The sequence below is a fragment of the Chiroxiphia lanceolata genome, chromosome 5 (genome assembly GCF_009829145.1).
Source record: "Chiroxiphia lanceolata isolate bChiLan1 chromosome 5, bChiLan1.pri, whole genome shotgun sequence".
In the NCBI taxonomy this organism is placed as follows: Eukaryota; Metazoa; Chordata; class Aves; order Passeriformes; family Pipridae; genus Chiroxiphia; species Chiroxiphia lanceolata.
Genome location: NC_045641.1, coordinates 33,867,759 through 33,889,252, shown reverse-complemented (window position 1 = coordinate 33,889,252; position 21,494 = coordinate 33,867,759). Strand labels below are relative to the sequence as shown.

Genomic DNA, 21,494 nt, shown 5'->3' with positions numbered 1-21,494 from the left:
GAAAACATCAACGCGCAGTATGTACGGGCGGATCTCTGGGGCTTCCGAAGGCGGACGGCGCTGGAATACCGCCGGGCTCGGCGCTCCCGGTCTATCCAAGCGCGGATACCCCTGGAACGCCGCCGGGCTCGGCGCTCCCCCTTTTCCCGTTGCCCCGCCCACGAGCACAGCGCGCCTCGCCCGGTCACGTGACCCCGACCCGTCCGCTGCCCGCCCCGCCTGTCACGTGCAGAGGGGCGGGCGCGAGCTCGGTCCCTCGCGCGCGCGGGCACCGGCCCCGGAAGTGGCGGCCGCTGCGGAGGCGCCGGGCGGGATGGGGGAGTCGATCCCGCTGGGTGCGCCCGTGCCGGTGGAACAGGCCGTGCTGGAGACCTTTTTCTCCCACCTGGGCATCTTCTCCTACGACAAGGCCAAGGACAACGTGGAGAAGGAGCGGGAGGCTAACAAGAGCGCGGGGTCCAGCTGGCTGGCGCTGCTGGCCGGGCTGGCACACCTGGCGGCGGCCGAGAAGGCCTATCACAGCATGACCTTCCTGGGACAGAAGCTAGGTACCTTTCCGGGGGAGGAGGGACTGGCCCCGCCGTCTCAGGCCATGGCTCTCCCTCCCCGCTCCGGGCCCGCCCGAGCCGGGGGCCTGCCCCGGGTGCGGCTCCGCGGGGGGAAGCGGGCGGTGTGAGGCCATGGCAGCCCGTGGGTACACTGCGCTGGGTACCTGAGGGACTTGAGGTCTGTGCCTCGGCCTGTGCATCTGAAAGACAAGTGCTGGGTCAGCAAGTGTCCCTGGGCCCGGGGAGAAATCGGCTGTGCTGTTTGGGCTGCGGCTAAAGAATAAACAAGAGTGTATGCAGGTGCAGTGCAGGTGGCACGGTGGCTCCTGTGCCAATCGATGCAGCTCTTCGCTGGCCGACAGGCTACCTGCTTCCCCTTCCCAAGATTTAGCCAGAGATATTTCTGTGCTGAGATTCTCTGGCTGAGATCTGGGCAAAGGTGAGCTCAGTGGGGTGACGAAAGGGTTAAAGCTGATGTTAGATCTGCGTATGTGCAAGTACTTGGGGCTGGAGATAGCATCCTAAAAGTTATTACCCATGCAGACTCTGCAGGATCTCAAGAAGCTTTGGCCACAATCTTGGCTGCTTCTTGCTTTCTCAGTGCATGAATAGAAAAATCTCAAACTGGCACAGGATGAGCTGTCATCATGTTTCCTTCTGGGCAAGGCTGCTTGTTTTCTCTTTGAACTGCAGACAAGCATGGAAAATGGATCAAGGGATATGGGTCTGATGTGTAACAGTAAAGCATCAAGAAAATTCTGCTTTGGTGTTTAAGTGATGACTTGAAACTATTTTATGTATTTACAGACAACGCTGTCTATAAGACTGACTTTAAAAGTTAATTTGGTGCTTGCAGAAAGGATAAAATTGAGAACAGAAAGGACAAAGTTTTGTTTGTTTATATACTTCATGGACAACTACAATAGACGATTCTTCATCCTGCCCGTGACACGAGGGCTACTCATGGCTTAGGAAGGGAGCTGTTTTACAATGATATCCAGTTCTCTGTCTTTCTGCCTCAAATTGCTAAGGTCACCTTTGAACATTATATATGTAAAATGGATCCACCCTTACAAAATTTATAAGCAGTTTCAACATGGAATCTAAATTTGGAATTTTTAAAAGTTCCACCAACCCAATCCCTGTGATCCTTGCTCTGCTGCAGCTGTTGAGTGCCACAGTGGCACATAAGATCTTCTGTAAATAGAAAGTGTGAAATAAGGTTAGTACATTTGTGCAGTCTTTTGGTAGTGTCAAAGTTAAATATCCTTTCCTTTGACCCTCTACTTCTGTCTTTTTTTATTTTTTAAATTTCTCATAGTGTTGAATAGGTAGAAGGAAGCACAGACAACTTCTTCCCCCTTATCCCCCCTCACCCCAGGTTTTAGTTACGGATTAACCTGCACTGTGGTCTCACTGAGATAAAGTGTGATTGTTTTCCCTTTGAATTCTGGTTTATATTAAGACCCTGTAGGGACTAGGAACATTTGACTGGTAAACACAGATGTCACATGGTTCTGGCTTAAAGGTGGCTTTGCAAATTTGAGTGCTTCATGATTGAAGAGGGGTTGCTAGGGGAATTCTCCCCCAAAGATCTAGAATTAATTAATTTGATGGATGCTATTAAAGTTTGATCAGTCACATTGTGATGACTTGATTCTTCTGACTCCCATAGATGACAGTATTTGCAGGTCATATATCATAGTAGCAAATTTGACTGAACCCTTGTTTTCTGAAAAGTCACACCATAACTGAGGGAGTTGAAGTTTTACAGCAGTCATTGGCTGCTGAGATATAAACTGGACAAGAGTAGCTTGTGTGAAATTACATAAAGTGCTTCTGAGCATATGCTCTGTGTAATTCAGTGACAAAATAACATACTGAATTTTGTTTCTTGGTTAAAAGAAATACTGCGATCAAACAACACTTAGGAACAGCTAGAGGAGAACAAGCATGGTTATGTAGAATTTTCCAGTGTTGCTGTCTATCTTTGCTGTCCCTGAATTTTGGTAATACCTCCATATTTATCTGAACAGGTGGTCAGTCATTCTTCAGCCGAAAGGACTCCATCCGAACCATCTACACATCTCTGCATAATGAGCTGAAGAAGGTGGTGGCGACGGGTCACAATGCACTAGGAGGAACAGCTCCTCACTTGGAAGAGCTGCTTTCTCACCTGTCTGAACAGCTCTGTTTTTTTGTTCAGGCTCGGATGGAAATTGCTGACTTCTATGAAAAAATGTACACGCTCAGCACCCAAAAGTTCATTAACTCTGAGGAACTGGTAAACATTTTGGAATCCATCTTAAAGAAATACAGCTCAAGGTCAGTGCTTGTTTGCTGGCAGTACATACTCAGACACGTGATCTGTAACAACTGATGTTGAGGTTCAAAGCAAGCCTAAAGACTTTGCTGTCCTTTGACTGCTGAGCAGCACGGCTTCTTCACGAATGCATAAGTCTGTGTTGGCCAGCAGCATCATGTTTCAAAATATGAGTCCTCCAAAGAAGAAAAATAACAAAAGGAGAGTGTTTCTGCTCATGGTGTTCTAGGAGCCTTCCTCCCTCTTCCTTATTACTCAGCATATTTGTTTTCAGCAGAGCGGATGAGTTATATATAAGGTGCAAGGCTTCTTGCGCTTTTTGTTTGGGAGGGGAGAGGAAACAAGTCTTAATTCTATATGGACTTCATTAAAAGTGACATATAAATAAAACAAGATACTTGTGTGACAGTTTTACTTTCTAGGCTAGAATGTATGTCTGCTTAATTCTAAAAACTGCACCATAGCTATCTGGACTACCTGGGAGGGTTTTATGGTGCTCTGTTAACCACTTCTCTTGAGAGGTCTTGGAGCCAGGAGAAGAAGCACCTCTGAGCCTTCAGTCCCATTATTGTGTGTTGAAGTTAAGATCTAATAGTTCCTGTTAAAAGAATCCCAGGATGTTTCTAAATGATGCTGGGGTGGGTATTGCACATCTGACATACGTGAGCCTTGAAAGTGATGGCAGTTTAAAAACGAGAGAATTTTTGAATGCTTGTCAACACACTCAAATTCTACCTCTTTATTTTAAACCAAACCAAATCTTCATGAGTGAAATAGTGTCTAAGATGTTTGGGGAGAATATTCTTAGGTCTTACTTTTTTTCAGTTATGATTTTTAAAGGGTTCACCTAGGAAAAATCAAAATAACTCAGTGCCGCTTTCTGTTATTCCAAATTTAAACACTGCAGGTGACTTCCTTATTTTTTAGGAATAACCTTAGCAAATTGCTACGTAATTTTGCAATCTGAAAATCAAAACTACTCTAATGTGATCTTACTAGTGATGTTTTGGAGTTCTTGGCTTGTGAACCCTTACAGAGGGTCAGGGCTGTTAGCCCAATAAAAAGCTGAAACTTATATATGATTTCCTTGGTGTGATAAACATTAAGGAGGAAAGGGAAGTACGTTTGAGGGGGGGGCTTTTTTGAAAAGTTGATTTATGTTGTACATGAACCATTGCCATCTGTTCTGAGCATGTGCTGAATCAACAGCACTGTTAAAAATCTGAAAACCAAAATTCATACTTTGATGAATTGATTGGAGATTGTTGCATACAAAATGTTTTACTGTCCTATTGAAATAAATTTCACCTCTGTACTTCTAACGCATTGTTATATATTATATAATGTGTTTATGTAACATACATTATATAATTATATGTCTAATAACATCTTAAAAGAAAATAAGTAGTGTCTCCCTGGGAAAAATGCTGATGTTTTTGCTTTGAGTTAATGAGCAATTCTAAGAGGGAGACAATATGTGTTAGAGCTGATTCAGTAGCTGCAGTGTGGTCCTCCCCAGTCACATAGTGAATATTTCTGAAAAAAAGTGGGCATAATGATATCTTCCTTTTGTCCTTTCTTTCAGTTTCTTCATATGTCAGATCAGTTTCTGGGAGCTGTTATGTTGATGTGTACTGGCTGGAAGGCATTTCTGATTTACAGTCTCTTGATCCTCTCGGGCGAAAGGTCAAATAAACTCATCCTTACCCAGTCTCTTTCCTCTGTCAGTATATTCCTCACTTGTCATTGAGGATGTGTGCCATTATTTCAGCCAGCTGTGCTAAGGCCAGACAGGGCATGTGTTTTCTAGATAAGTTCTGGCCTTGGTTTCTTTCCTTTACATGAAAATAGCTGTTCAGATGGTGTAGATGGTGTAGAAATGCTTGCTGGTAAAGGAACAGTTGAATTAATTTACTGTTAACAAGTCATATTGTCTGTATCTGAAAAATCATTAGTTATTAAGTAGTTTAAAGCTATTTTGTTACTATTTTTTTTGTTACTACTTATTACTGACTTGTACACAGCCAATACTAGACATTTTCCTCTCCACTTCTCTTTAGAATACAGCTGGAGAAGTAACTTTTCGTGAAATTTTTAACTGTTGGTTTTGGGTGGGATCTTAACTGAAATAATTAAAACAGCATCAGGAACAGGTTCCTTTAAAAGCTTAGTATAAAATGAATAAGTAACTAGAAAACCTATTTGGATGTAATCATTTTTAAGTGTTGAATGTTCCTCATCCAGCATTTAGTAAATACATGTGTGAATGTGTGATATATGGATGGAAATAGAAAGAAAAGTGTGGCTTCTTCATAGTCTGCAAAACAAAACTCTACCATCCCTGCACTTCCAAGAATGATTGGGGGGGGGGGAAATTTTCCAATGTCTTTTTAAGTTTTTAGCACTCTGGCTTATTAAAATATCATAAAAACATGTCTGTTTTGCATGATACTGAGCTCAGATGCTTCTGTGTTACAAAACTCAATTATATATCAGCAGATATATTTAGTAGATAACTTGTTAGCTTACTCTGCAACCGTATTAGCATACTCTGCAAGCTTCTCAGCTGTGGCTGAAGTGTGTGTTTTTGGATTAAAACAGTTTAGCAAATCCTGCTGTGCAGTGAAACATTAAGAAAACCATGAAGCAAAGTAGAAGTGGGAAGCTGTACATCATAATGTTAATGCAGGAGACTTTAGCAGTACTGAGTTAGTTTAGATTTTTAAACTGCTTTTAAGATTGAAGAATAACCTTCTTGGTCTGACTACAAGTGTGTTGAAATCACTGTGCTGTAATAGGGACTGTCTGGAACAAATAATCTTGTTATAATGCTTTTTTACACTCTCGTAATACACAGCAACAAAACTAGTTTGTTTGGTGAATACCAAAGCCGTTGGAGATCTTCAGTGTTGACTGTTAGCAGAATATTATTTTTGATTGACTCTTGTTCAATTTCTCAAAGAAATGTAAGTGTGCTCTGGACTTCTCAGAGTGGCCAGTAAGCACTTATCTCTGCTATAAGCAGGTTGAGCTGGCACTTGCTGATGTGTACTGTGTACAGAAGGTGGCTGGTCCCCCAGCCTGACCTGTTTGCACAACGTGGTGCATCAGGTTTATGATATTCATATTTCATTTTCTTCAAATAAATTTGGACTTGCGTCTTAATAACAAATCCTTTCAAGACTCAAATTATGGCTTTCAAAAAAAGAGCTGCTTAAAAATAGTGACAGAATTGTCAGACAATTTTCACAAGCCTAAGAATTAATGTTTTGACAAGAACCCGATAGAAAGTCAAATAAAAATAATGAAGGGAGAGGGGAAGAAAAGCATGCAATTTTCATTCTCTCTTCTGCTCCATAACAAAATGAAGTGTTTTGGTTTTGAACCAGCTATGTCCAAAATGGGTTGTATGTATTGTGTCCTGAAAGCTGAAGGGAAATGGCATTGCTTTAGCTTTGTCTGAAGATCAACTGTTAAAAGTTGAAAACAATCAGTATGAACTTCTTTATTTTAAACCAATAACAAGACCCAAGATATTTTTCTGAAGTGAGAGGATAAATCTGTCTTTACTTAAATGAGAACCTCATCAAGTCTTGTCTTTGAACTATTGGTTGTTCTTTGTTGAAGACCTCTTTAAGAGTCCTAAATGCTAATGAGGGAACACATTTACTAAAAAGGCCACTTCTGTCTTCGCTGAAGGCTCATTCAATCAAAGTTGCATATTTTACATTACAGTTTTTCCGTTTCAATTAAGTATGTTATTATCGATAATTTTATAAGTTCACAAGTAATGTGAGTATCATGGGAAGAGAGGTAGACTGTATCTGTTTTCTTTTCCCCCTGATATTTAGAAAAAATAAAATGAGAAGAGAAAGCTGTAGAATGGATTTTTAAAATTCCATTTCATCGAGATTTGTTCTAATAGCAGGATCGCTCTTGTGAATAAGATGTACATTGAGGTGTTGATTTTGTTTTTTTTTTTTTTTAACATCTTTTAAATTGAGAGCTGATTTTTGACCTGAGTTTTTAGTAAGATAAATTGGTTCTTTCACCATCTTCATTGTGATATGATAAAATCCTGCCAAATGTTTTTTCCACTCATTGCTTTTAGTACACCAAGGTTTGAAGTTTGAGACTTGATTAATTGGTAAATACAGTTAATTATGGTTCCATTGACTAATTTTCTGTTACAATTTTATTGTGACTTTAACCAAAAAAAAAAAAAAAAAAGAAAAGAAATGCTCAACTTGGCTTCCTCATAGCTTTCCTGTACCAACAACAGATTTATAACATAATCCCCTTGATTTAACTTAACGTCTTACTGCTATTCCGGAACTATCAAGACATATTTTCTTGCAAGAAGGGATTTAAAATTGGAACAAGACCACCTGGATTTAAAGAGAAATGGTGTTATAGTAGTTAATGGATCAAGATAAACAGTGATTGTTCTTGAACTGATGAAATATAACTCCCTTGCTTTGATAGAGAAATGTCTGATGGCTGTTTTTTGTCAAATGTGAAGTGCTGTTTGTTCATGAAAATATTTACCCTAATTATGTAAAAAGAACTTTTTAAAAAATTAACAATTTTGTTGTTTAGTTTATACTTTGTTCTGCTTTCATGTTTTATCTTCTGTCTGTTAACTGGCAAATGCTATCTGATTATTTCATTGTTGTGTACAGCAGTTCTCATGTCTTGACTAAAATTATGTTTTCTAGATTTCATCATCCAATCCTCAGTCCTCTTGAAAGCAGTTTCCAGCTGGAAGTAGATGTGCTTGCTCATCTCTTAAAGGCTCAGACTCAGATCTCAGAGTGGAAGTTCCTTCCATCCCTGGTCAACTTGCACAGTGCTCACACAAAACTACAGACTTGGGGTCAAATTTTTGAGAAACAACGAGAGACCAAGAAGCACCTGTTTGGAGGGCAGTCTCAGAAGGCTGTACAACCTCCGCACCTCTTCCTCTGGCTGATGAAACTCAAAAACATTCTCCTTGCCAAGTTTAGCTTTTACTTTCATGAGGCCCTTAGTCGACAGACAACAGCATCTGAAATGAAAACTTTGACTGCTAAAACAAATCCTGATTACTTTGGGAAAATTTCCAGCTTCATCCGGAAGTATGATGCCGTCAATGTTTCCTTAATTTTTGACAATCGTGGATCAGAGAGTTTCCAGGGACATGGGTATCACCATCCCCATTCATACAGGGAAGCCCCCAAAGGAGTGGACCAGTACCCTGCGGTGGTGTCTCTGCCCAGTGACAGGCCTGTTATGCACTGGCCCAATGTGATCATGATTATGACTGACAGAACCTCTGACCTCAACAGCTTGGAGAAGGTTGTTCACTTCTATGATGACAAAGTCCAAAGCACGTACTTTCTGACGCGCCCTGAACCTCACTTTACCATTGTAGTTATTTTTGAGTCCAAGAAGTCAGAAAGGGACTATCATTTTATTTCTTTTCTCAATGAAATTTCACATTCCCTTAAGAACTCCAAAGCTTTTGCGAGCTTGAAGCCTGGATCCAAAGGGTGAAATACAGACTGTTTACAAGTTGTCAAGGCAGTACGTCAGCCTTGAGGGAGCTGTAGCTTTCAAGAGTTAACATAAATTTGTGATTCTCAGAGTCTAATTGAAAAGGAATTTTTTTTTTAATGTTGTAAGTTCCTTTCTTTTAAGCTAGCAGACACTTGAAAAGTATTTTTGGGCAGTACTCAGTGGGGCAATTTAATTGTGGGGTGCTAAATAGCCACAGTGGGATTTTTTTGGTGTGGTTTTCAGTATTCAGTATGATTTCTTTTTTCAGTCCAACAATTTTGTTGCCTGTATCAGAAAGGAATATATGCACTTTATCTTAGTCTGATCACTGACTGTCTTCTACAGAGTTTATTGAAAATGTCGTAAGGATGTATCTTTTCAGAAAACTGCATTGCCTGACAGGAATGATTTCTGGGAACTAAATGCTGATGCAAGGGAATATTAGAAAAAGTGAACCTGCAAGGATACATTTTAAATAAAAATATTAGAATCAGGAAAAGCACTATTGTTAGTTATAATTTAGTTTTCAAAGGGTTTAAAATGGTAATTGAGGTCTCTGACACTCTGTTAAGCACCAGTCTCAGTTATAAATGCCCAGTGTCACAAAACTTGGTCATTGCTCCAGAACTTGGACTGGGGCAAGAAAAACTGCAGCATGGGCTGGAAGGCCAGTATTCACCGGAGTGCTGTGACAGTGTGGGTACAGGAGTAGTCTTGGCTCAGACTAACTGAAGGAGACATGCTGAAGTTGCACAGGTGTTCTAGAAGGAACAGCTCCACGGACAAAGCAGCAAAGCTGTTTTCAAATTGTGCTTTTGTCTGGCTAACTTAAAAGAGAAGCAAAGAAAGGCAGTAAGAAATGCCCTTTGTAAATGATTTATTTTCTAGTTTGCTGTTCATCTCAACCTGGATTTGTTTTCAGATTTTTATAAATGCATAGTTTTTTCAATCTGTTCAGTTTTAAATAATTTAATAATTAAGCCAAAACACTGGGGATTTGGATTTAAATATATAGCCTATGCAGTGTGTTTACCTCATTCTAAAATGTCTCTTTCACCACTTCTAGACTGCAAGTTTGGAAAAAGTATATTTTCTAGTTACCCCGAAAGTGCTTTAATTTGGAAATCAGTATTTCCGAATACAATAAAAGGGTCAATTTGGCTGTACCTGTAGCCTTACATTGCAGGGTTCTAACTGTTAGCTATGCAGCTGTGCACATGCTTTTATGGGAATTCAGGAGCACTTATATACATATATAAGTGTAGTAAAATTAAGTCATTAGTTGACACTTGGTAAGGTGTAACATCAGGTTTAATTTAAAAGGGAGTTTAGGTCAAAATGTTGGTTTCTGTTAAGACTGAAATATGAAAGGTACCATTGCAAACGTGTCTTTTAATGATTCCCTTTCTCTCCCACTTAAAGTTCTGGTAACTTGTCTTGCCTGGCTGCAAGTGCTGATTTTTTAACAATCATATAAGCACATTCTGTTCTCAAAATGCAAGTTCTGACTTGCCACTTTGTGCCAAATGGAGCCTTCTGTGCTTTGCTATAACTGTTGTGAATATCTGTACTATTGCCTTTCACCTGAAGTCTCGGTCTGACTTCAGCATCACTCTCAAAAGCTCGGTCTGCTCTTTGTCACTGGAAAATAACCAGAGTTGCAAATATACCAGAAACTGGGGGTTACCTGTTTGTAACAGCATTACACTTTGCAGCTTGAATTGCTCTTAACAGGACAAAGTTGCAAATGACAGTATTGAGAGAGTTTGAGTGCTTCCCTCTGTGGGACAGTGACCTTGTAATAACATTGTAATTTTGACTTCCTCAGCCTGAATAACAAGAATCTGTTGCTAGAACTGATTCCCACTCTTCAGCAGTGTAATAAAGTGTTGTACAAAGTCTGTCTGCCTGTACAATATTTCCCTGTCATAGTAACTATCTACAGAAAAGAGGAAAGAAAACAGGAAAGAGACTGTGCTTGGTACAGGCACCTTCTTGTTCATTTCTGAGTTGCAGGGGATGAGTTGGAAGAAGTGAAGGAGAAATCTGATGCCCTTTGGAGCAGCTTTTACTGGTTGTTGAAATGGCTAGAGGCTGTTCCCAATGGTTTTTGTGGGGAGAGGAAAAGGAGGTGACTGTTCAGCAGACCTGGTAGTTCACTTCCCATGCTCCTGCCACTGTGTTTGACAAGTGGTATCTCAGAATAGGGAAGGGATGTTAGGTGATGTTTCTGTGCAGGAGGAGGTGAGACCTGCTTTGCCTCTTATCATTCTAAAGTGGTTTGCTGCAGTTTTCTTCACAGAATCTTGGAGAAGCAGCCAGAGGGGCCTTCTGACTCATGGGTAAGAAGTTCTGAATATTTTGGTTGATGAAGAAGCAAAGGGAGCCATAACCATTACCCTCATGGTGTGGGAAGGGAGGGAGTGGGAGAGATGTGCAGGTGGTAGAGAGAGTTGGGTGCTGGAGAAACTATTGTGGAGCTGTCTGGGTTTCAGAGTCCTGTCCCTGATACTCTCCTTGTTAAGATCTCAGCCTTAAATTAATACAAGACGGGAAGCAGAAAATTGAGACTGTAGGAAGTAGCTTGGATGAGAGCAGGTGAAGCTGGAGAGGTGACACTAGAATCAGTATCAAATAGTTTTGCAGGGTTGAGGTGTGCTATACTAAAAACTGTGTGTGCAGTGTGTGTGATGAATGAATATAGATTTGTTAAACCCATGAAAAATTCTGGCACAGTTCTTATTTGTTGCTTTGAGGAGTTTGTTTTAAATTACAAATAAGGTAATTGGGAGTCTGAGTTGGGTTCAAACTGAAAGAGGGGAAATTTAGGTTAGATATATGGAAGAAATTCTTTGCTGTGAGGGTGGTGAGGCACTGGAATGAGTTGTCCAGAGAAGTTATGGACACCATACTTGAACTGGTGTTCAAGGCCAGGTTGGATGGAGGTTTTAGCAACCTAGTCTAGTTCAAGGTGTCCCTGCTCATGGCAAAGGGGTTGGAACTAGATGATCTTGAAGGTCCCTTCCAATCCAAACCATTCTATGATTCTATATCAATGATGTAAAATTGGCTAGACCAGTAATGAAAACCTGCATAATTAAGCGAGGAGGAGAAAATGTCTGTGGAGTAAGTAAAGGAACCAGAAACTCAGTAACTGAAAAAAAATATATTCGTTACTAACTTCAGTACTGGAAAGATTGATCAGTCTCTTTACTGTAAGAACTGGAAAACAAATACACTTTTACTGAGCTGGGTGATATCCTCTCTGTCAGCTTTTCCTCTGCACCAGTGTAGCTAAGCAAGATTAAATGTACTAATGGGCTTTAAAAGTCTTGTATAAATTACTACTTGAAGTGCAAGATATAAAGATATTTGTGATGGTGTACTGAAAGCCATCACTTCCAGACGTATTTAAACATTTTTAAAACAGGTACTGAGATTTGATATTCCAAGTGCCACTCAGATTGCTTATAATAGCAGTGTGGAAGCTTATCTTGCAGTAAATTGCATGTACCTCATCACTTACTTCAGTCCATGAGGATTTTGGCAGAATATTTGATTTAGTAACCTTTTGCCTGCAGTGTGATTTTTGACAGCAAATGTATTCTAAGAACTCCTAGGTGTTTTATATTTGTGTCTTGTAAGCTGTTTTCTTCAACATATGGTGTTCAGTTTTTTTTCTTGAATAAAATATCTTTCCTTTTCTCCTGCCTTTGCATGAAGAGAGTGCAGGGAATGGAAACTATTAACATATTTTGTATTGTGCTGCAAAGGACCGCAACATGCATAATATTCAGGTTTTAATGATCTAAAAGTAATGTAAGTTCCTGGTACCTATTTGAATACTAACACTTATTGTTTATCTAATTGACTTTAAAAAAAAAAGTCTACACTATAACTGGAAGCAATTTTATGGCACTCACACAGTTAATTGTTGCTCTGACCTTCTCTTCATATACGAACCTTTCGAAACATTTGTGATCATTCTAGTGGTAGTTCTTTGATATCATTTATCTGAGGATTCCTTGTGTAGGTCAGTCTGCTGCTGCCTTTTACTGCACCGGGTCCTGATCTTCTCATAACCAAGCTTTGCTTAAGAAAATCAGCAGTGTGCTATACTTCATTCCTCAAGTCCTGTTTTTCAACCTAGTGCCTACAACCCCTCCTCTTGCAATAAGCACAGCTTGGCTCGTCCTGGGCTTGTGGTCAGCTTTGTGGTTGCTTCCAGAAGTGCTGGTACTAAGCTTAGTTGGCTGGAAAATTTGGTGTTTCTACCCTGTTTTCTCCATTAGTCCTGTTTTCAGACTCTGAGAGATGTAAGCCAGCCCTGCTGAGGTGGATGCAGCTGAGGCCAAGCACTGCTTATTTGCTGGGGCTCTGCCTGAGCCTCAAGAGCGGTGGGTCAGTGTCCTGCCTGCTGGGGGCAGCTGCTGTGTGGCTCAGCAGGGACGGCCTTCGGGCTGCGATTGTGCAAAGGCAGGAGCCGTTATGGGAAGAGCAGGAGAGGCTCTGGAAATGAGAATGCTGACAAAGGACAGCAATAGCATAGTGCTTTGCAGAGCAGGCAGAAACCATATAGAAGTCAAATGTAAGATGGAATTTGACTTTGATTTCTTGTTAGCAAAGGACTGATTTAAAGATTTAAGTCTCCTTTGGAGGATAAAGGTATCAGATTTTTGCCATGAAATTGCTTTAGGTATTCAATCATTTTCCTCCAGGAACTGCCGCTTTCCCTCTCTTGTGCATGAACTCATTCAACATATTGCCTGACTTATTTTGCAATTGTTATGGGGCTTTTCTGGGAGAGTTTACAGGCCTGAGTTCAGTTCTCTCCTAACTTTCAACATGGCGTTGCAGCTGCTGGGTTTGTGGTCGGGTAACAAAGTTCTCCACCTTGCAGCTGGGACCTGGCTGTGCCCTGGCCACGCATAGCAGCATGAGAATAGCAAAATAAGGGAGGAGACAAGTCGCTACAAGATGGGCTGGAGTGGGTGACAGCTCTGGGACAGATAGGCAGGGAGAAAACAGATGCTGAAGGACTGCATTGCAGATGGAGTGTGAGCAGAAGGTTTTTGTTGGCCCCTCTGTGTTGTGGCCTAATTTCACAGAAATCCATATAAATTTTATGTCCTGAAAAAGCTATGCTAGACCCCACCTGCAGTTGCAGCTGCTTGTTTTATGTGACTTCTTTGAAATAACTATACTGTTTCCAGGATGGTGGTGTTTAATCTTTAGGTACCAACAATCTTGGCAAAGCAGCTATTTTTGGGCAGGTGATTAAGGCAGCCTTTGTGGTATCCCATTGTTAGATGGGATATGCTGCTACTGTGCTATAAGTGAACATCTGAAGCTTCAGAGCAATGCAATGTTGTGCTTTATTTGTGCAGGTCACTGCTGATAAGATAGAATATGTAGTGGCACTAAACTTTTGGCTCTGTGGTGTATGCTTCATTTGCTACAAAGGTACTGAGAGGTTTTTTAGTGTGTAAAAGTTGAATTGTTCAGATCAGAGCCAAAAAGAGCCAGCATTACCATGATCCTGTACTGGGATGCACAACATGGAACCAAGAATTGTAAATTTCCTGGGGAAAGGATGACGTGATCTTGAGCAAAATGAGGGCCAGTGAGAGATGCTAAGGGAGGCTGGAGGTGTCTAATTCCCAGCCTTTGATTTTGTCTTGGAGTTAGTCCTCTCTGGGAACACAAGCAGAGGGCGTTGTCTCCTGTAGTACAGAATGGCCTGATGGTCTCTTAAGCATTTACTTCAACCAAGTTCAATGTTGTCTTTCACCAGAGGATTCCAAGTCAACCTCTCACTTTTCTGTGTGGTTGTGCAGATGTTCAGCAGAGTCTCCAGGTATTTCCGGTACTTTCTCAGGTGAGGAGCAAACTTCCTCTTCCTGGATCATTCTCTTGGCAAATGGGGGATGAGAGGTTAAATTGTCTGAAGAGGAGAAACTCCTCTGCTTTGTGGGTGGGTGCAGTCATCACTGTGTGAACAGTGAACAATAGCAAAAGGACCACCCTGCTTTCAGGAGGATTAAGGGTAGTGACTGCGGCCTGGAGTTGCACATCCTCCCAGTGTGCTTGAGTCTGGTTCTTCAGGGACCGGTAGTGATGCTTCCCCAAGGACTGCCTGTGACTGGCTGAAACCTCCATATCACCTAGAGGTAAAACTCCAGGAATGTGCAAGGCTTAAAGAATGAAAACTTGGGTTATGGTACCATGCATTTAATGTGAGGGATCAACATTAGACTTATAGTGGGAGAGCTGAGGATGCTTTTGCCTCCAGCAGTACAGCTGGCTCGTGTCCCCACTCCGAGAGATGCCAGCTCTTATCAGAGGGAATGGGGTGGGGGGTTGGGAGCACTAACAGGTTTAGCCTTCTGTGTTTAATCTGATGATGCAAAGCTGTCCAAACTGTTTAAAAAAGTTGGTGGATTAATTCCCATTCTAGGTGTAGAGCTTGCCTCTAAGTATAGTGCCTGGAGCTCTGCTGAAGGCAAGATGTGTAAGCTGAATAAAAGCTATCTTTCCCTTTTCTTCATGCATCCCTGTCCAGAGAGAGAAAGAGGAAATTACTTTGAACTGTCATTGGATAATAGCTTTTTGGAAAAAACCTGATCCTCATTTATCGTTACAGAAGCAAGGACTTACTGCAATGGATCAAGTCTTCACCCCACCCTCCTAAGAAATTTATCTACAATTTCACCTGCAAATCAATACAGTGGGATGTAGCTGATGAGCCATCTCCACAGTGAAGTTATACTCTGCACTCAGGCTAGCTTTGCTTGGAGGACTCTAAAATTTTGTACACTGAGTTTTCCCAATACAGCAGTTGCCTCAAGCTGGCTGACCTGCTGACTGTACCTCAAAGTGAGAAAAGTGGGAGGCAAATTTCCGAAGTTGTGCATTACTTACTCTCAGGTATAAAAATAGATGGGTATAAATCTTGGTCCAGCCTAGTGGGATTTGTGGCACTATCTAATTTTTCTTGGTGTCCCTGTAGACTGAAATACCCCTTAGACGTAAGGCTCTCAATGTCTAAATATACTGTGGATGCCTCAGGCTCATGTGCACTTGGGAATGATTTTTTAAAACAATGGCTGCTACATTAGGAATGGTTCATTCTAGTTGTTTCTGACTGAAATTATAAGAGAATGGTGAAAAAAATCGCACCACCACCTTACTGTTGAGTTTGTAGTATGTCCGAGAAGGAGGTGCAAGTTCAGAGACAGAATAATCACAAGCTCTTGCCATATCTACCTTTAAAGCTGTCGACCAAAGTATCTTCAGGGGGCTGATAAGATAATAATATATTGAAAGTGTAAGGCTCATGCTTCAGAGTGTAGTTTACTCATCAAGCACCGAGGGACTCGTCTGTCTGGAAGGTTATTCTGCAACTGTGCATTAAAGGGACTTTATTGTTTTATGTTTTTCATGTTAGCATTTTCTTAAGCACTTACAAAAATAAGGTATGCTTGAAAAGAGCCAGATACAGCTTTTTCAAAAGCTGCGAGATTCACAGACTGCAGAGTGTGGGCACTTAATTCAGCGCAGGTAAACAAATTCCTATTTGCAATTTTTGTACCATTTCTTAATGCATATGATCAATATGTTAAATCACATTTTTGCCTCAGTAAAGCCGGACAACTGCCACTAGAGGGTAGTGTTAATACAGAAAGAAAAAAGTAATTTGTAATCTCTTTCCAGAATAAAACTATTTATACTCTCCTATGCATGTATAAATATGAGATAGATTTTACTGCTCTAGTCAGATTTGTTTGAATCTTTTTGGCTTTCTTCCCCATAGAGTGATTTATGTAGTTCTGTTTCAGCTGTAAACAGCAATAGAGGGTATCTCGTTTCATACCTTAATGTATATATGAATACTAAATGATGTTGTTTCCTCTTCTTTGTGAGAAACTTTTCTATTGAATTAAAAGAAAAAGCTATAAAAGAGCTTTTGTGATTTTTTTGTGATTTTTGAAAACTGCCCTTCATTTAAAATTGAATTTCATTTTAGAAAAGAGGGAGTGTTTTTTTTCCTTCCTTGCCTTTTTCTTCCTAAACAGCGGGAGAACTACATAATTATTGTTTACCAAGGCAGGGCAGTATGACCTGTTAAAGGCCACGTAAGGAGCATCAAGCTAAGGTTTAAGCCTAATGCAAAGTAATAGGATTTTGATAGTCTAATGTGGGCAGAGCTACTGTGGTATATAACTATATATATATATATGGTATAACAGTGTGTGTATATATGTTGGAAGGGACCTTAAAGATAATCTAGTTCCAACCCCCTGCCGTGGGCAGAAACATCTTCCACCTTTTGCAAGCCCCAGAAGATGCTGCTGGGTGTGCTTGGGCGTGAGGGCTGTGGGCAGGTGCCTGTGCCACTCCACCGCTTCCCTTTGGCATGGAGATGGGAAGTTTTGCCAGTGCTAGCTACAGCCTGCATAAACCCCAAGGAGAACCTGCAGGAGGCAGAGGAGGGGTGTGAGAAATGAAGGGAAAGTGGAGGGGACACAAGGGTCAAAGAAGGAGCAGCCAACAGGGACCTTGTCTTCTCCCATCTGTTCTCCAAGAGAGGCACTTTCAGCATGATTTATACGCACAGCGTGTACCTGCAGCGTTTGGTGCCAGGGAGTCATGTCAGGACAGTGCCCCCAGACTGCCACAAACTGCTCCAAACCTGTTGCATCCTTTTGTGATGGCAGCCAAGCTTGTGCTTCACCCTCTGCCCCCAGACTGGGTAAAAACTCAGTAATAATTGTATTTATTTTTCCTTCTTCCATGTTGGAAGGTAGCTGGATAAAAGACATTATCTAGCTGCAAACTTTTGAGCTTTGCTGTGATCTGAAAAGCATTAGAGTGTGTTTCCCTGTTGCTGTTTTACATCACTGCACACAATGACTACGCTGCCAGGGAGGCAGTGTCCCAGCCTGAGCTGGAGTATTAAAAGGATAATCACGTGGGTTTTGGTGGTGCACAGTAAACGCATTCTTGCACCATGACGATGTTGAAATCACGGCTCTTCAGGGGACAGGACGGTGCCTTTCAACTGATACTGTCGCTGCGTGCGTAGGATGCAAATACAGCATGTAAAGCCACCCCATGGCGAGCTGGATTAATGGAACAGATTTTCAATTACTCATTGGGAAGATGAAATTTTCTACTTGCATTTAATCTTAGCCTAATAAATCACTCAAGGGAAAAAAACCAAAAACAACAGTAAAATGCATGAAATTAGTGTTCTGATTTTGAGACAGACTTGGGTTTGGAGAACTGGCAGTAGTGGGGAGTTTGGCTGACAGTGTGGGGCTGAGGGAACATGGAAGGAGGTTGGATTAAACTGCAAAGATAGGTTGGGGTGGGAGCAGCTGCAGGACAGAGATGAGTGTTCTGGTGGCTCCTCCTCCTTTGCATGTTGGCCACTGTGTGTATGGTTAAAAACTAATGATGTTCAGCCAGTTACTATAGCAATGATTTGGCATGAGTTGTCATGGTGATGGAGCAGAATTTTTCATCACGTTCCTGCAGGAGGGTGATGGATGCCATTTTGGGGGCTCTGAACTTGACCATTTGCCTCATATCTTTTTCCTTGGTAGAAACACTTGCATCTGCTGCAGTCAGTGAACATGTCCTCCCAGTACCATTACCTGATTTTCCATGTCCTGGTGCTAAATTCTTCTTTCACATTTATAAAGTTAAGAACACTGTTAAACCATAAATTGCTAAGCCTAACCTAATTATGTGCACTATTATTATACAAGGTGTGTTAATAAAACATACTTCTGCTACTAAGGCTGTTTCTGGACACTTAATCTTGTGTGTGTTCTTCACCTCTCTATCTGCCCATGATACAACTCAATAGGACATTGGTGCCCATGTGAATGAATATAATTTTAAGCTGGTCTGAAGTAAATTTGCTTCAAATACACCCATTTAGGACAGAATAACCACAGAATCAGAGAATATGCTGAGTTGGAAGGGACCCACAAGAATCATTGAGTTGAACTCAACCCTGCACAGGACCACCCCCAAGAGTCCCACCATGTTCCTGAGAGTATCATCTAAACACTCCTTGAACTCTGTCAGGCTTCGTGCTGTGACTACTGCCCTGGGGAGCCTGTTCCAGCACCCAACCACCCCTTGGGTGAAGAATCTCTTTCTGATATCCAACCTAAACCTCCCCTGACACAACTTCAGGCCATTCTCTCAGGTTCTGTCGCTGGTCACCATAGAGAAGAGATCAGTGCCTGCCCCTCCTCTTCCGCTCATGAGGAAGTTGTAGACTGCAATGAGGTCTCCCCTCAGTCTCCTCCAGGCTGAACAGACCAAGTGACCTCAGCTGCTCCTCATATGGCTTCTCCTCAAGGCCTTTCACCATCTTCATTGCCCTCCTTTGGACACTCCCTAACAGCTTAATTTCTTTCTTGTATTGTGATGCCGAAAACTGCACACAGTGTTCAAGGTGAAGCCGCACCAGTGCACAGCAGAGCAGAACAATCCCCTCCCTTGACCGGCTGGCGATGCTTTGCCTGATGCCCCCCAGGACACGATTGGCTCTCCTGGCTGCCAGGGCACTGCTGACTCATGTTCAACTTGCCATCAACCAGGACCCCCACCCCAGATCCCTTTCCATGGCACTGCTTTCCAGCATCACATTCCCCAGTCTGTATGTACATTCAGGGTTGCCCCACCCCAGGTGCAGAATCTGGCACTTCCCCTTGTTGAACTTCATATAGTTCAACATGATGTATGTGCTGCCTTGGAAATGCATCTCTTTTTTGCAGTTTTATTTCAATTGCCTTTGCTTTCTCTTTCTTCTTGGGCTTTAAGAGCAGTACATTATCTTTTCCCCTTACTTATGAGCTATACATCAGTTCCTCCTTGTCAGGACTTTTTTACTATAGGTGATCAACTGGACTAGTGCACTCTATGTAAATGATATTGCTTTGAGTGGTTCTTTCATTAGAAGAGCAGGTGTAATGCCTGTTTTATGCCTATAGAAACCAACTGTTTCTTCAGTTGTGCAAGAAAGTAACCTAGACTGCAGAGCACATTCAGCAATTTGGTTTTGTAAGGATAGAAATGTATTCAGCTTGACTCAAGCTGATGGCTATTTTAAAAGAACATAACGTTCTGCTCATCAGCTGCTTTTAAAAACCCTTCACTACATGTAAGTTTCTGTGCTAGACCATACACCTCAAAATGAAGCCTCATAAATGGCAGTAGTGGTGTTTCACAAGGGGGCTTACATGCTGCTTTCATAAACGCTCCTTTGCAGTCACCAGGAAGTCCAGGAAAGGGAAAGCAAAAATTTGAGTTGTACAACTTAATAGCACTGATATTTCATCAGTGTCCTCAATTTCATTTTGTCCTGTGCTTTTTAACAGGTAAATTTGTGGTGCACCAGCAGAACTGTATTAATTGCCAGGGAGCATAGGAACAGTATTGGCTCAGAAACATCTTGAGATTTGGACCTGTATAGTGCTGGGTAGGAATCTGGGTTATGTTCAAGGCTGCATCAGTTTGGATTTAGGAAAGTAATCGCAGCTATATGTTTTAAGTCCTTTTTGTTTTAAAAAGCTCTGATTGCTGCATGCTTCAACATATGACTAATGTGAGGAGTTCCTGTTCACTACATGCTCTGGAGTCCTTGTTCCTCTAAGCTAATCCCAGATCTTACAGCATCACTGTTGACATCTACCAAAGCTGGGGGTTTTTTTCTTTTACTTTCCCCCTTCTTTGGAGCTTTATAATTACCCCAATAAATGATGTTAAACTCATTAATCTAAGAAACTAAGTTTTCAGAAATTCACTGAACTGTGTGGTTTCCATGTACTAATTTAAAAAGAAAAAAAAAAAAAAAGAAAAAGTGATGCCTCAGGGAGAGTAAACTCTCAGCTGCAGGTTGCTGAGCTACCACTGTGTGCTGGTTCTGGTTTTCCAAACATGGGTCTCTCAGAAATTAGGTACAGAGTTAAGTGGACCTGTAATCGAACCTGGTGCAGCCCTCCTCGTTTGGCTTCTTAACAGGCTTCTCAGAGCCATTACTTTTACAAGAAGCTGTGTGAAACATTGGGAAAATATTGTTCCATCTCATTAAAGATCTGGCAGGTGTAACATCTCTGTTGTATTATCTCATTGTCCTACCATTTGTTGCTTTTCATGCAAAATATTCTGAGCTTTTGCTTGCTTGAATCTTTCAAGTGCTGGACTTAAATCCAGAGTGTCTTTGCGTTGTCCCATTGACACAAAAACATGATTGCGAAGTGGGAGGCCTGTGCAGTGCCCATCTTATTCTGCAGGTGTTACATCAGCCCTGGAAGCCATTCGAAATCTCCTCAGATTGTCCCTGCTCTCCACTGGGATTTGCTCAGTCTACTTTTGTTTGGGTTAATACAGGTCTGTGATCATGGGGCAATTGCAAGTAAATGAAGTATGAAAGACTTTATAGGATCTTTATTTGGAGATTTATTCAGGCATAAACTGTGATGTAAATGCAGCTGGGTTCTAGATCAGGTGATGCCAGCAAATAAAGATTTGTAAACTGTGCTATTGTTCTACAGGTATATTATTGTGTGTGACTTTTGGAGAGTAACCTCAAGAAAGCTCATACCCATGGTGGTTTTTTTCCTACCTTATCAGTCTTTCTGATGATAAAAGAAAACTGACTTTTGAAATCATGAGTAAACTCTGGCATTACACTCGTACAGATTAGAAGATTATGCCCAGACTTGTTGAGTTGTCCCACCCCTCTCTCTCCCAAATGAAAGACATGATTTCTGTCCCTGTATCTTGAGAGAGGTGGATTTAACTATGTTCAGCTGCTGAAAAACTTTGAAGGTTGATGAGATGAAGGATACTCTTTGAAGTCACATTAGTGGCAGAGGCTGCTCACAAGATTAGAGGATATGCAAGTATGCTAATAAGTAAATCTGTGTTTTATGAGCTCTGAGGGAACTTTTCAATGATGTTAAAATAACTCTACTAGATACAGTAAAACCTCTCATATCTGGGAAAAGTGTTTATTTACAGGGACAGCATTGGTTCAGAAACTTGTTCTCTTGCTAGGAGGA

The 21,494-nt window shown here is 41.4% G+C and overlaps 1 protein-coding gene across 4 annotated transcripts; it reads left to right on the top strand.

Moving 5' to 3' along the window:
- Nucleotides 1-277: 277 nt before the first annotated feature.
- Nucleotides 278-16,371, top strand: C5H12orf66 (chromosome 5 C12orf66 homolog). Of its 4 annotated transcripts, none has more exons than XM_032688355.1 (5): nt 278-548; nt 2,585-2,658; nt 2,737-2,873; nt 7,590-10,751; nt 14,204-16,371. In XM_032688355.1, the coding sequence occupies exons 1-4, from the start codon at nt 314-316 to the stop codon at nt 8,404-8,406; spliced, it is 1,263 nt and encodes a 420-aa protein (XP_032544246.1). In that variant the 5' UTR covers nt 278-313; the 3' UTR covers nt 8,407-10,751; nt 14,204-16,371. The 4 variants fall into 4 exon arrangements, with proteins under 4 accessions (XP_032544246.1, XP_032544245.1, XP_032544244.1 ...); XM_032688354.1 differs by having other exon boundaries at nt 2,585-2,873; nt 14,204-14,287; nt 15,053-16,371; XM_032688353.1 differs by having other exon boundaries at nt 2,585-2,873; nt 14,204-14,579; nt 15,053-16,371.
- Nucleotides 16,372-21,494: the final 5,123 nt, after the last annotated feature.

Coding starts and splice junctions, on each gene's coding strand:
- C5H12orf66 (XM_032688354.1), top strand. CDS start 314: ATGGGGGAGTCGATCCCGCTGGGTGCGCCCGTGCCGGTGGAACAGGCC. Junction 549..2,584: donor CTTCCTGGGACAGAAGCTAG/GTACCTTTCCGG, acceptor TTATCTGAACAG/GTGGTCAGTCATTCTTCAGC. Junction 2,874..7,589: donor TTAAAGAAATACAGCTCAAG/GTCAGTGCTTGT, acceptor TATGTTTTCTAG/ATTTCATCATCCAATCCTCA.